Here is a 16,536-nt window from a genome sequence, read left to right as displayed (position 1 = left end):
CTTTCCAACCGCATGGAAACATATCGATTTACATTAGGGAACAACAGCAGGGACCGGGCCCGGCCACTGCTGCACACTGAGGCATGCTTCAATTAAGTTAAATGGAGGTGACAGACAAAACAAACGGTCTGATGTACGGTACAGTATGCCCCGGCAGCCAGCACACAGACACAACCTGATGACATGTAGTACATGTGGAAGTCATACCACGCGAGTCTTCAGAGAACAAAACACAATCCTGATTATATCAGTAGTAGCGCTTATGAAAGGCTTGTGCTTCAGTTCCTTTGCATTTCATTCCATCACTCAACTTAGTGTTGGTATTTAAACATACACTGAATATATGCAGGGAAATACTTTGTCAAGGATTTAACACTCTTCGTGGCCAAGCTGACAGTGTTAGCGTCCAGGATCGTGATGCATTCAGGTGAGGTTGCAGACTGTGTTTCACACGACGCAGTTTGTTACATTTAATCATCACTTTCTTCCCCCCTTTCACACCAATACTTTGCTGGTTAGCGGTTTGCCTCGGTGAGATGTCGACCAGCATCGTGCCAGAGCAGCGGTGTCGCTGAGTTCATTAATCAGAGGCTGTGAATAGGCTCTCCATTCGCTCGGTTTAGCCATCACCAGATCGCATTACGGACACCAGTGAGCTTTTCATGCGGGTGGCCATGTTAAATTGGTTGTGCTGTAGCTAATAGGCCTTGAGTGCTCACTTGGAGGGAACAGGGGAGTGAATCTATGTCACGTCATCAATCAGTTCATTGTGGGCTGTCTCTACAGCATTGAAACAGGACAACGGAGGGACAGAGACAAGATTGAAAATGACAAAATTTGATTCTTGTCTTCTACTATTGATTTGGTTACTTCTGCAACGCTGAATTCCAATCAAGGCCACATGTAGGACTTCTTCTGTTGGTCATAAGCATTCCAGCATTGTTGCAAAATTCAAATTCAATGATCTCACAATAAACAGTCACAAAACTTTTTCCTAAACTCAGGAAGCTGTTTCTGTGCAGAAGTGCCCGCATGCCACAACAAATAAAAAAATGACTGTTCCGAGGCTTAATGAGTTATCAACATGTGGCTTTGGGCGGTGCTGAATCTGTAAGCCATATTGCATGTTTGCATGGAGATCAACAAAGTCTATTTGTTTGTTGTGTGTGTGGGGGGTGGGGGGAGATGAATATAAATTGGCAATGTGAAATTAGTTAATCTAAGCCAAAAGGGGTGTAGTTGGGATTGAGCATGCTACGGTGGCGTGCTTATAAAAATAGCACAGCTACGCTGCAAACCAATAGCAGAACTAATGTTTGTGATAATAAACATGTCTGCCAATAACATTACCATTCAACAACTGCAGATTAACTACAGTTTGCACACACTATGAACTTCAAATATACTTGACTCCAGAAACAGCATGTGAGATTTCTAATTGAATGCCATGATATTATAAACTATGCAAAACAACAGCTGGGATTTGTCAGTGTGTTTGTAGCACCGCTGCATGGTTAAAGCTCTTCCATGATATAATTATCAACTCCGACTCCAGGAGCTTCGGTGCGCTTGTTGCTGCCCTCCTTGTCCCTCTGAGCTTCCCCTGCTCAGGCAGTGCAGCGCGCTAGGCAGCAGCGGTGGCAGTAATTACACAAGACAGCTTCCAACAATAGTGTTGGGCCAACAAAGGCTTCTGCTCCCTCCACATGAGTCCTGGCTGTCTATTCACACTCACTCAAACTCAAACACACACTCTACCCGTCTGTTCGCACACACTGACTTGCACACAAACACACCTCCCATTGCTGCACGGCCGCCACTAGCTGTTACAGTTAGCGTCTAACGGGGGGCCCCCCTCGGCACTGATTTGAGTAATTCACTTATGGCCTTTTGTGATCCCAGGGGGGCTCTGTTGGCCCCCCAGGACAACGGAGCCCGACTCCACTCAAGCGAGTTCAGTGTCTGTGGCACGAGAGGCCAGGCAGGGACAAAGCCAGTGTCATGCCTTTGATTCAAGCAACTAATGAGTTAGCTGTGAGGATCCTAAATGCATAAGGCGGCTTCTCCATTCATGGTTCTCGACACATACAAGGGATTAGCGTGGCTGTCCTGTCGCGCTAGTTAACAGCTATTGTGTCGCTGATTACTGCGGAGGGGGAAAACACACATGCAAGAGGGTGGGAGAGTGAGCCGACATGCAACTAATGTGCAATTTAGCATGGAACCACTGGGTGGGTAATGACTATATGTTTGCAGCAACAAAGGAAATATATACTGTAAATATACACTTTGAAAAAAATAAGTCTAGGAGAATCAAAATTGACCCATGCGCTGGGTCAATATAGCACAATATATATATATCTATATATATAGCTTTACCCATGGGTAGAAAACCATTGGGTCCCAATAAAATCCAAGATAATGGCTTATTTTGACCCAGTGTTAGTGGAATTTTTTTATGTTACTGTTGGGTTATTTTCCTAAACCAAAATGGTTATTTTGACCAGCGATAAACACAAAAAGCTCAAGTTTTAATTTAAAACTGTCACAAATTTATTGCAAAAGACCTACAGTAGATTATAACAGTTTGCAACTATACTACATTTTAGTTTGGGTAAATATTCCCAATTTTAAAAAATGGCACAAACACTGTCAACACAATCCATTGTCTTGGTTTTGATTGGTGAGTGACACAATGGTTCTACCCATGGGTCCTGGGTAAAGTTAACCCAATATTGCTATATTGACCCAACCACTAGTGATTTTTAGTATGAAAATGGCCAAAATTAAAGATGTTAAAATGTTGCACAAATACTTGTCTGTGGCTTAGTTTTTTTTTTAAAAACCCTATCATCATAAGTATATTAGTTTAGTGTATAAACCTATTTATGTCCAACCCAGTTCCCAACAAATGAACAGGGTTTTAGCATGCCAAAATAAAGGACAGGAATGATAAGACCCTGAGCACTGGTATTAGGTTAGTCATAACAGTGAGAACACATTAACATTTACACTGGAAATGTATTAAGCGGCCATACATCTACGTTTGTATATAGAACGCGTAGCACGGAATTACAGACATCGCATGTGGAGGAAAGAGGAAGGAGAAAAGCCTGAGCACTGGCATTTAGCCTGATCACGCAATCTTCATGAAGCACATGGAGAGATGAGAGGTGATTTTCTTTCACAGAGGTCAGTGAAACAAACAGAAGGGCACAAGAACCCCATAGGGAGGAAGAAGGGGAAAAGGAGGAGGAGAGAGAGAGAGAAATATTAGCCATTGTCAAAGATAAAAAATAAAAATAAACAAATAGTATAATATAGTAGACAGAAATGGGGTGACAGGGTGAATCTGGAGCCCCATTTGATGATGATAATCACACATAAGAGCAAATTTTCTCTGCTTCAACAGCAAACACGCACACATAGATTGGGATGCTGTGCTCTATTATCTCCCTGGATGCTCTAAATCAATACACATCACCAGGTCTTATAAATGTGTGTTGATCTCTAAAACTGATGATGAGAATCTATCTCAAATGATCATATGAACTGTCAAAAGAAATCGTGAGAATGTGACTTGCTGGCAATAGAGCTGGTTACTCGAACACGAAAACTCAAATGCCACTTTTTGTCCACTTAGCAGGCATCACCTTTCATTACTGGTAATGTAAAAGTCTTGTAATGTAACAGCTCCGGGTGAACTGGAGATGTCGTGCCACCAACACCAGAGCAGCGCTGGCCAGTCTGCTTGTATCTATCTCCAGGCTTGTCGTGACATATGACATTTAACTGATATGATGGTCTGATGGGTTGGAGTCCTTGCATCCTTTGGGGCTTTGAAGCATTGCGTGCTGGAGGACTCAAATGTGCAATCGACCTACGCAACTACGGCATCGAGAAATCAGCATGTGAGCATTGATTCTCCAATTACCCAAGAAGTTTAACTGATTCCTGGTGATTTGTATCTCCTAATCCCTGTGATTGGGTCAAACAACAGGGGCGAATGAAAAAGGTCAGAGGCTTTGACCTTCAGTGAGTTTGAGTGTTCACTTCAAAAAAGGTACAGACAGATGTAACAAATGGGTTAATGAGCTGTGCACTCTGCATAGTCACAACCTGGGAGCGGATGATACTAGTGCCACAGGTCAACCGAATAGGTCCCTTGAAAGTTTTGGATTCTCATGAAATGGTCGGTGAACACGTGTCCACAGCCATACGACATATAAAAAAGAATAAATCTTTCTTCATTTCATACTTTGTGTGGCATTTTAGTGTTTTGAGCATATAAATACAAAGGGCCCTTCCGTGTATTTGCAACAACATGGGCTAAGTGTGAAACCTATATCAAGTACCTCTTGGATGTAGTCATGAAATCTGTTTCAAAAACTCTATGAACTAACAAAGATACTAACTCTGCCCTCTGTCCAAATATGCAATGTAGATAAATATTTAAACAGTGGATCTTAGATTTACAGTGATGGACCTGTCAAAGGTGTTTACCAACCCTCCACCCATGCTGGGATAGGCTTCATGCCAAAGTAACACTGAGAAGGAGGTACACTGTATGCTTAAGAAAATGAAACGTATAGTTTCACATTTTGGGAAATAAGTTTATTCCGTTTCGTGCTAAGAGTTATATGAGAAGATTGATACCACTCTCCTTGTGGTATGTGGTATCAATCTTCTCATATAAAACTCAGCTAGAAAGTGAATAAGCATATTTCCCAAAATGTTGAATTAGAGTGTTGCTTTAAGGAGCAAACAACAGATGACTAAGATGACTAAGCTATGAGTTTAGGGTAATAACATGTGCACATTTGAACTGGAACAGACTTCTAAGAGAAGGTGAACAAGCTACCAATCCTATCTCCTTGCAACATTTAGCAATGTTAACAACTGTGGGTTGCAGTCTATGATTCACCGGAAATTTCGAGAGCGGAGACAATTTGTTTCAGAAACTCACAACAACAGTGAATTGACCACATTTTGACCTTTCTAATGCTAAACCTTTCCACTTCATTTAAAGTTTGCAGCAGCTTGCTGATTTGTCTTGGCCTCTGCCCTACAGTGTTGTCTGTCTCTGGGTTGCAGAGCATGGGGAAGGAAAAAGAGTGGGGTCACTGAGAGTTTAGTAAACACAAAGTCCGTCTATAATGTGACCTGATACACATTTTCACCCCTGAGCAAAGACTCCATTCAGAAACAGCCATCACGCTGCAGCACTTCCCTCTTTGGGAAATCGAATGATTTGCATTGACTCGATTTCATACAGATTTGACATGAAAAGGATTAACCCAAAGAGTCCGGAAGAGGGGGCTTACAACCATGAAATTCTCTTAAAATGTGTAGATGAGGGAATAAGGATCTAGGCTTATTAGATTGTTTTATCTTGTTTCCTCCTTCTTCTATTGCATGATGGTGGGTTAGTTACAAAACCGTCTCCTGTCTGCTGGCTGACGTCACAAGTGGCATACGCCTGCCGTGAGTCTGTGGGGTCTGCGGCCTTTCTCTTCCTCTTTTATTATAGCTCACCAAGCATTTAGAGGCAGACAACACATACTGAAACTGACTTGCACACGGCATTGATAGGTGTACTTGCACTTGAGTCTCTCACCACATTTTGTTTGTCTATGTATGTGTGTTCCCATACCCTGTCAACGCCCTGACTGGACTGACAGCTATGAGTGAAGGTGGGGCTTTAATTGAGGGATCTCGGAGACACACACACACTTATAAATACACCTTGTTGCGATGCGGATACGTTTACACCACAGGCATTTATATTTGTGCATGAGATTTGTTTTGGTGGTAACGTCAGGGGTTGTTATGATATATTGGAAGACTGATGATTTTCAGGGCAGATCATCATGTAGTAATATAGCACTGAAGTCAAATAGATGGTTTCCAGGTAAACTATGCAGGAGAGAGTACAAATGAAGGACTAAAGTGGAGGATCGCTTTGCATTGTGTTGAATAATGTGGGTGTATGTATTATTTTGCAATTGATACATAGGACAGATTTTAGATATATGCAATATTCCAAAGGAAGGCGCAAACTTTTTCAACCCAGCTGACATTGGGGATACAGCTGTCACTTGGGTTGAACAGCAGTTGTGAAATAGAGACAGTTAACAGTTAATATAATGTGTTTTAATATAATAAGTTTGAAGATTTTTAAAGTATAGAAGTACAAAGGCGGGGTCAAACAGACCAAATACAGATGCCAAAAGCCAAACAAGAAGCACAGGCTGATGCATGTTGATCTAAAAGTAAATGAAAAATCCTGCCATTGAGCGTGAGATGCAGTCATTCTACTTGTGTATATTGTACTTTTTACAATATAATGAAACAAGCAACAATAAAGAAGTAAGCTTACTGGCAAATATAGTCCACTCGTTTAAGGGAGGGTTCTTGTAGGATGTTGCAAATTTGTAATTTCGATCATTTGAGGTCGATGGTCACACCATTTCCCCAGAGCCAAAAACAATAAAAAAAAACAAAAAAAAACTCTTTAGTCCATCAATCAACTTAAATTTAATAATTTATATCCCTCTGGTATGTCGCTCTAATTGGGGCAGTGGCTGAAAAAATATACAAGTGGAAAAACCATGCAAAACATGCAAAAGAACAGAACGCAATGTGGTTAGAAGGTCCACAAAAGCATATTGTTGTGAGTCAATACTGAGGGTGGAGAAGCTGGTGTGCTGGAAGAGATGATACATTGTTTGTATGTGATCCCAAAAATGATGATGAGGAAAGAGAGAGAGAGAGGTAGATACGGGCAATGAGATACACATATGGATTAGTGCCAATGCTGCTTTTTACCCCCAAGGGTGTGATGGGGAATCTGATCGCAGCGCCACGAGGGTCAAGACCTGAGAGGGTGACAGACGCCCTCAAAATAAAAGTCCATCACACCTCATCGCACACACAGTAAAAACAGCCGCCATGGCAAGTACACAAAAGTACACACACCCAACGTTCATTCATATATATATAACACATTGTACTGCAGCTGTCAGGGATTAATGTCAATGTAACGCCATGCTCTGTTTCAAAAACACAAAGTACAGTACAGCAACTGAAACTTTTCCAGTTATTCTGGGGATTTGAACCGCTGATCCTCTGGTCCACAAGCTTACATGCTTTACAATTAACTTCTTCTCAAAGAATTCTTCTTTGTAAATGTTCTGCTTTATCAGAGACACAAAGAGAGTGTGAGGGGGAACAAAGCTGCAAACCAACCAACGATGTGACCACATTATACACAAACAAAACCCACAAAAGGAGCGCCAACACCGCTTCAGATTTCATGAGATACATATCAGGCCAGCAGCTAATATTAACGCATTAGCATGAATAACATCAACTGATATCAAGCCTATAGCAGTGCTATACACCAGCCTTATAAATAGGAGGGTAAGCTGAACATTAGGGAAGAGGGTTTGTCCTTTAGTATGTGGTCTCTAGGTCCACCGCCTTATAACTCCCATCTGATTATCATCACAAGCCCTGTTGACCTCTGCTCTCTCCGTTAGTTTCTTATGCTGCTGAAATACAAAAAAACAGCTCCCACTCAGCATCTCAGCAATAATACAAATTAATTAAAAAGGTAATATTCCCTTTAAGATTTGCCTTTAGTTACCCGATCCCTTCTGAAAGTATGGTCGTAACCTGATTAAATATTTGAAACAAAGTAAAATCCTGGTTTCAAATAATGAGATAAAAAGCAGTGAAACACAATCGCGCAAAACAGACTCGTAAAAAAAATAACAACACGTACACACCGGAGGAGAATTAAAGGCAATCGGGCAGAAAGACAAAGGAGGAGGGATAGTTAATCCTGAGGGTAAATATTTAACAAGCTCAGCAATTACAGTGAGGGCAGAGACCTAACATGGAAGAGAAGGGAATTACAGCCTGCTGACTGTCAACACACACACACACACCCCCACACACACACACACGTTCATGTGAACCTATTCGCTTGGGCATCTGCCTAAAAATGCTGAAAATATAGATACACTGACCTAAAATAAAAAATTAAGCAAAAAACAATGGGACAAAGCCTGCCGGCTATGAACTGATGATTTGGGTTTTAAAAATTATTATTTAATTATTATTTTTTTCGAAGGGGCCCCTCTGGACTTGTGGCCCATTTTTTTCAAATAGAGATAAGTTATTATATACTAATAAAGGACATATATTTGTCCAGTGGGGCTGTCCATTTCAAAATAAAATCAGTTTTTATAGTTCAACTGCAATAAAGTTAAACTGTATGACAGTTTGAATCTGAACAAGTGGATTGTGAGTTTGGAATGTGAATGATATTTTCTTATATCCAAATATATCTACATGTCTGACATCGTGGTGAAAAGTGTATTTTTATTGTGCACTAGTGGATATTTGCACCCTCAAGGCAGACTAAACAAAATTCTATAAAATGATATTAATTTTTATTATTCAATTATAAAAGTGCAGAATTGATAAATCTTGTTTATATATATTATTTTTTTTTCAGCTTGGGATGAAATAGCACATGGAGTCATCTCAGGTCGTCGAGCTCATTGTGCCCGTAAGCACATCACGGCTGAATCTCATGGAATATGATGAATAAGGGAAACTAGCTCAGGTGAATCTCTGTCTGGTGCCGCTTTATATTTACACACACACAGACATGCAGGCACACACAGCCTAGGGGTATATTTGCATAAAGTACATAGGCACATACTGTTCACAGTGCTCCACCCTTGAGCAGTCACGCGACAGAGACAACCGGTAGAATCTCAGTGTGCACCCAAAACCACCTGCTGCCACACCGTTTTTTTCTTCTTCCCATCTGTGCCTAAACCTTCAACTGTCTTATAATGGAGTAAATGATGTCAGTAAATCTGTTTTAAAACAACAAAACAAATCACACAGTCCAACTTGTAGCCAAATCCCGTAGCCACTTAATCACAACTAACTGAGCTGGTCATCAGTCATGACTGAGTAGAAACTTCACACAGTCCCCCCCGTGGACAAAAAGGAGAACTGCATCAGTATGAGTAGACATCTTCATTCCTCCTCCATAAAACTGTTTATAAATGCAAACGAAACTTGAGCTGGTTTCATTGCATGTTTTCAGTGAATGACTCAGTGTTCAAAGAAGAAGAAGAAAAAAAAGAGACGATTATGACTGTTCCAAACCACAGGAAGGATGTGGATATGTACTTGTTGCTCATCTTAAGATTTATCTGGAAGAGCTCTCTGGCCACACTCCATGTTTATACATCAGTGGAAAAACTGTGACTCTGAGAGTCAAGTGAGTTGACCAGAGAGAGGGAGGGCAGAGATTGCAGATGTATTCAGAACCAAATCCATCATGTTCCACTCTGATTAATCTCATTAGTGTAGCATTAAAAGCCAGCTAAGCTGGTCACTACTGCAACCGATAACAAGGCATCCAGCAGTGTTGGAGCAAACAAATACTGGCTTTGGCATTAATGCATGTTTAAAGAGTTCAGAATAGAAGATCCTAAAATAATTCCTGATAAAAGCCACATGTACTGTTAATATTAGTGCCTAAAAACTTTGGAAGGTGAGCACAGAAAGCTATTAGCACTGTCAGAGAACACACAAGCAACGCCACGACTCACTTTCGACACACCTTTTGACACTTTTAGCAGTTTCACACACGACTGAACATTCTCCATTTTCCAATAAATAGGTCCCTTTGCAGCTCACTGATATTCCTTCACTGAGGCAGCGGTTGCGCTCTTTATCTCTGCGTGATTCCTTATCCGAGAAAGGCACCTTTGATAAGTCCAATTAGCACCTGTACTGCAACTTTGCGTGATGGCTAAGCTACATGAGCATTCAGGGTAAAACATGCAAGTGTGTGTGTGTGTGTGTGTGTGTGTGAAGTTGCATGACTCGAGCCAACAGGATGCCAGTTGTTGGGTGCTATGCCAAACCAAGGCAGCAGATGATGGAGATTAAGGGTGCTGCAAGGATCAGAGGAGCATAAGGTGAAAGAGGAGAGCCACATGTGTCGAAGAGGAGATGGCTGAAAAACTTTCAGCTGGTCAGAAGCGTACAAATCTCTTGCCGACTTCTCCAAGAAAACAGCTTTCGATGAGGACTTTCTTTCAGCCCCCAGGACTAGGAACACAGTGATCCTCACAGGACCTCTCTATGCTGCTTCCTCTCCACTGCCCTCCTCTTCCCTTCATCCTCCCTCTTCTTTATTACAAGCATATTCCCTGGCAATATAGAGGAAAGATGCTTATTCTTTCCTCTTCATATGAAAAAAAAACCTCTTGTCTTCGAGCTGTCGCATCCAGCTGTGCCTGTAGACTCTGAGTCGATAAGGCAGCCGCCGAGGCCACCGACAACGAAATACGTTCTGAAGCGGCCCATGAATATTTGAAGTGGATTGTGGAGCAACATGAGGAGAGGAAGGGAGGCATTCAGTGGTTGGCGGGAGGGTGGGAAAAACAAGAGTGTGCCTTGATATAACTTTTAATTACATGTGACTACATGGCACAAAGGGGAGACAGGGATTTGGGGTGGGCGAATAGACAAACAGTGCCTCATATCTACGGTGATGCTATCACAGACACCTTCGTCAAATCATCATGAATCATCCTCACTGACTTAAAGAAAAGGCAGCATCACAGGAGAATGACACATCACAAGAAACACATTCTCTGCTATGTCAGTTATTGGAGCATGACCACAAAATATAGCGAGGGACGTAAGAGACAACGCAGAAGAGTACACTTCCTGTAATGCAAGCTGTGCTGTTTATTCTTTGCGCCTTGCATTGTCAGGTCGTATCTCTCTCATGACTTCATGTTATGGAGCCTATAGGGATTCTTACCCGTTCAGCACAAGGGTTTGACTAATATAGTTTGGCTGTACGGAAGATTTTTTCAACTTCTAAAAGGCTTTATTTTTTTAATGATACAAAATATCTTTAAAGCGACAATTTCCAAGAAATTGCAAAATAGTATTCATGTTTATAATACACTGACCCCAGGATATTACTAATACAAATACACATTACTACTACTACTAATAATTTGTATGCAGCTTCTTGAATTAGAATCAATTTCCATTTGTTAGTGGCTCAGTTTTATAATAAATGTGTATCAGAGGTGGACACCGATTGACCTATATGCCGGTTTACAGCAACAGATATCCTATTATCAACCCCGTATATCAACTCAACAACTCCCTATGAACTCAGAGACAAACACACATACACACATAAACCAAATACCCCCCTCCACCTGCCATTAAAAATTTGGTCTTTCGACCTTCCTTACCTTGGAAGAAACTCTTGACGCGGAGGTAGGAAACTGCGAGGCGCAGCACGGACAGCTTGTCCAGCTTGGAGATGACATCCGGGGGGAACGGCAGCAGGCTGGCCAGCCGGTCCAGCTCAGCATTCAGCCTGTCTCTGTGCCTCTTGGACGGGTTGGTTTTCTCGTTGGCAGACGACGGCTTCCTGATGATGAGAAGGACAGAGGGGGAGAGAGAAAAATGGGGTTAAATGGGCATTAGGACGTGTGCGGGGATAGACGATCAGAAGTCATGCATTCAGCTGTAAAAAAAAAGAATAGTTTCAGCTAAATGGTCTCAAATAAATCATGTGTTTCAGTGTACTTGACTACACCGAGACACTCCTTAACAGGCATTAAATGACAGCAGCACACGGAAAAGGACTAACTTGTAGGAGCCATGCTACTGTTAGTGGCAAAGTTAGTTTAAATCTTATCCACACTACATGACAGGTTTTTTTATATAGCTTACACGGCCAGCTGGCCAACCCCTGATGGTCTAAAAAATATTAAAAGATCTTACAATTATTACTGTTATACATTTTCTAAATTCTAAGCTGTGGATAAGATCCTGTATTTAATGTGTAAGATACATTAAATACAGGACACAAGCAAACAAACACTCAGATCAACTCATTCTCGGGGGAAAAAGTGAAGCAATGCTTGACTCATAAGACTGTGTGACTATTTGATTTTTTGATCAACGTGAAAAATAGGGCACCAAACTATTAAAAGAAGCATTGGTATAAATTTATTCTTAAGAAATGGTTTCCAAAGAGACGCCTGTCAATTTAGTTTAATATTCGTTCCTCCTTATAATGATATCAATCACGTTTTGCCTGGCAAGCGCTGCACCTTGCCAACCCAAGTAGAGCCATATGACCAAATAAACCACACTCTGCACAAGTCTCTCTTTCTTTAAACTGTATTTCCTTTTGACTCAGCCCTCTCCAGTACACAATGCACCACACTGAATAGTGTTTCCTCCAATGACAAGTCTCTTTATTTGGCAGTAACATTTGTGTCTTTACAACAAGACAAAACAAATGAGTCATGAGTTTTGTTTCTATTCCTGCAGAATATCTTTCCATATACATAAATAAAGACATGAATCCTGTAGGTTTACATTAAAGTAATACATCTGTATTTACCTAAATCCACTGTGGCTGTTCTACTCTTCTAATCAACTCCTGATATTAAAGGTATTGGACATGTTGCACGATCCCTCTCAGCGGCGCAGAGCATGTAGAATGCTCCTTAGGCACAGAAGTTATTTGTGTGTTTTAGTATGAGGTACCACAGCGCTACCAGCTGAACTTAACATGATCCGCATATGTAATGGTCAGCTCCCATTTCCACAGCTGAGAGTTTCTGATCATCTCCACAGAGATACTTTCACATGAATGCTTCGACTTTGTTTTATCCCGATGAATTAATAATCACTTATTCTCCACAGGTTACTATTAGAAAATATACAAAGAAAAACATGTGGATGGACCAGCTCAGTCATGTGGATTATTCAGCTAAACTAAAGTTTACTTCACTTGTAATTTTGACAACATCTATGAGGAACTAAAGATACCAAAACAACCTTATTATTTCAGAATTAAACAAAGAAAATCAATGGATAACTGGAGGCACTGTATTATAATTCAAACATATCTGGTGGCATAACTAGCAGACTACAATTTCAGGTATATTTTCTGTCCAGTGCACAAACCGTATTGATTTGATGTGGCAAAGACTTCCTTTCAGATCAGCAGCGAAGGCTGTGCAAAACATGAAAACTTTATAAATGCCAGAGGCCTTGTTAAATTACCACTTCCCTCTTCTAAAACTTATATAACCTGCAATTCACTATTCATGACATCAGCTGACAACATGGCCCAAAAACAAAAACCTGTCCTCTACATCGAAAAGTACCTAAAACACTGTGAACCAAACACACGCCTTGACTCCCACACCTGCGGGTAAAGACATGAACATGCAAAATAAATAATAAAAAATGCTGAATGTTATTCTACTGTTATTAATTATTAGGGATCAAGAAGGAGGCAAATACACACATAGACATGTAATATTAAGCTATAGTGAGTAAGAGGCTTATAATTAAATAACCACTTTATAATAAGTACTTTATTATTAATATTATGTTTGCTATGATGGTTAGACTGCTAGATATTATAGCATGTGCTCAAATTCTATTAAAACTAGCAGTCAATACCAACTGAAGCTTATACCGTTATATTAACACCTTCATGGTGTTGCAGCTCTGTAACTTCATTATAATATAGCTCCTCTTTAAATCATAAGGTGGAGAGTGAAATTTCCCATGTTGCATGTTGGCAGGGTAATAGGAAAAAAAGCATAAACAAAATGTGCAACCATTTAACAAAATAATGTAACATTTTAAGCAGCGCGCCTTAACTGTTTCTGGACGGGCTTCCTCCTCTTTCTGCCCGCGTACATGCAGTCTCCCGGAGGGATCATGATGTCGCGCTCCGTGGAGGTAACAGGTGCGCTGCGGAGGAGATAGAGAGCACGTTAACTTCAACTTAACACATGGAAGACACTCACACCGGTTGTTGCACATTATGCCATTAAGAGTAATTCCATGTGGTGAAATGCAGTAATCCCAAAAATGAAAGCAAAATAATTCAAATGTAAGCAGAATAATGTGTGTTAATTGCATTAAGATTTGTGGCATATGAAATATCCCAATAACACTTGCCATATAGTTATAGGATCAACACACTGGTGCAACTAATCAATATTTAGAAAAGCACAGAAGACATCCCTAAAAATAAACAATAAAATATGGATTTAAGAAAATAAAAACGTCAAAGAATAAAAAGCACTGACCCCAAATCCCTGGGGATAGCAGTTAATTCCAGTATAGTGATGGCTGTGGAGTCACATCCACTTAAAGTGCAGAAAAGAGATGCGTCTCCTTGGGTGCACCGACTCGGTAAAGCCAAATGATAAATCCAAGGAAAATAGAATAAACCGGAGAGGTCCTGAGCGAGCTCCGAGCTGATGTTTTCATCAGCTTTGCACTGCTCGGGGCAGATGTTGGCTGATGCTTTATACCCAATTGAGTCGCCTTCACTTCCTCGCGTTTCAGGTGGCGGATTCCTCTGAATGACATGTCGAGCTCTTCGCACGCAACTCTCTGCCTCACAAACACAGCGAGCTCACACACACACACACACACACACACACACACACACATACACACACACACACACACACACACGAGGCTTAGTCCATGCTGCTTTCAGGTACTGCCTGCTTATGTGAAATACGAATTTTCTGTTTTTATATGGTTTTCATATATAATTGTGGCAATTGCTGTTATATATAGTCTAATAACAAAAAATGCATGTCTATTATTTCCCACATGTTTTCACACTTTGATAGCCTAAGTACACTATATATTAAGAGAGTTGTGACTATAAGCATTCTTTATTCTGCAGCTACAGCTTCTGTTTTTAGGCTGCAAATATTATTTTTAAAAACGCCATGGGCAATACCATATTGTATTAGTGTGCTATATGTATTAATTTAGATGCATTTTCGACTTAAATGCAATAAATGAAGTTGTGGCTATAAGCATTTTGACTTTATTCTGCAGCCACAGCTTCTGTTTTAGGCTACAAATATGACTTTAAAAACGCCATGGACAATACAATATTATATTGGTGTGCTATATATATTAAATTAGATGCATTTTTCGACTTAAATGTATTAAATGTGTGCTCAGTTTGTATATTTACGAGCAGCACTTGAAAGTAGCAGTAGCCCAACCCGACCCGAGCCTGCAGCCTACAGATGGGAGGGATCACACGCGAAGGGCAGCAGTAGAAGAAGCACAATAATCTCCGGATTCACACCGAGAGGCGCTCCTCTGTGGACTGTCCACCGGACCGGAGGGCTCTGCTACAGCGGCCTCTTAAAGACAACACACAACACAACCGGCTATACTTGAATGTAACACCGCCTCGGACCGGACTGGGCTTCTTTTAACCAATAATGAGCTCAGTGGATGTAGCTTTCAGACTCGGAGTTGGCTCCTCTGGGGACACATTTGGCAGCTACGCCAGGTTTACGCCGGAAATAGGATGATTGTGACTTCAAAACAAAAGCATTACTGTGTCACGGATCTAACAGTGGGGCTCATCTGTAGAGTCTCTGGGAGTGTAAATATGACACCACTGTAGGTGTGAAAGGATGTGAGTGTTGGTGGACTAAACATTCACTTTAATAGAGATTATAGTAACGCATTTACGTTATCTGTACGGTTTTATTATGTATCTTATAACCGGAAGTGCTCTTACAATCCGGTTAGTTTGACAGTGATTCAATTTCTGTAAAATATTGCATACAAAATGTTATTCTTTTATCGGTTTAAACTTATTTTTAGTATTTAATAAACTCTTTAAACAACCGGATTAAGTTATACAATGTGTGTAGCGTCATATGCAAATGGTCGAAGATAACAAAAAGCTTTAAATGTGACTTATTTAGTCTAGAGGTTGTTTAACAACATCATACTTTTGTATCGAAAAAATGCAAGACCGAGTGGTTGGGTGATCTTTGGATAAATGCAGGATACCCTCTGCAGCTACAAATGCCTACAAAAAAAATAAATGGACAAGGAACAAAGATTACAGACTGTTTAATAGCCTACTGCTCTAGTATCATAGAAACAGCAGGGTCCTTTCACCATGCTCAATGATTATACACTGTTGTTAATAAAGAGTGCATGGCTATCAGGTGTATTTAAGAAATGTTTCATAGATAAAAAAAAAAAAAAAAAACCTGGGTGATCAGATACTTTTGTGTACTTTTAGTTTGTAAAGGTATTATTTGCATCCTTTCATTTTTAAAAGTTCATTTTGTTTTTGAACCTAATAAAGTATGCCATTGTAATATGTTGTGCCTGATCATTGAAAGAACAAAAGGAATAGTCTGAGAATATATGCACAGTCTGCAGTTTGTATGGCCTGTCTACTGTACTGCACCCTAGTGTACAAATTCATGCACTACAAACAGTCAAGTGCACCACTTGAGCACACACACACCGCTTATTGTGTATTTATGTGGAGTAAATCATGCAAGCTTCTGACTGATAGACTTTCCGTCTTTAAATAAAGATGACATAGTAGAGGAGAATCCCCTCGGTGATTTTGTGCCACATGTGATC

The 16,536-nt window shown here is 40.5% G+C and overlaps 1 protein-coding gene across 1 annotated transcript in view; it reads right to left on the bottom strand.

Annotated features, from left to right (window-relative positions):
* The window catches only part of LOC119480788, a 66,959-nt gene extending 52,105 nt beyond the window's left edge, over positions 1-14,854 (bottom strand). Inside the window, exons 1-3 of the mRNA XM_037757352.1 lie at positions 14,193-14,854; positions 13,759-13,851; positions 11,316-11,497 (exon numbers count right to left, since the gene is read on the bottom strand). Coding sequence (XP_037613280.1) covers positions 11,316-11,497; positions 13,759-13,820 — 244 coding nt within the window. The 5' untranslated portion in view covers positions 13,821-13,851; positions 14,193-14,854. The remainder of the gene's footprint in view (positions 1-11,315; positions 11,498-13,758; positions 13,852-14,192) is intronic.
* Positions 14,855-16,536: the final 1,682 nt, after the last annotated feature.

This window comes from Sebastes umbrosus, chromosome 21 (assembly GCF_015220745.1).
Source record: "Sebastes umbrosus isolate fSebUmb1 chromosome 21, fSebUmb1.pri, whole genome shotgun sequence".
Lineage (NCBI taxonomy): Eukaryota > Metazoa > Chordata > Actinopteri > Perciformes > Sebastidae > Sebastes > Sebastes umbrosus.
The sequence above is the reverse complement of the archived record's forward strand: the minus strand, read 5'-3'. Positions and strand labels throughout refer to the sequence as shown.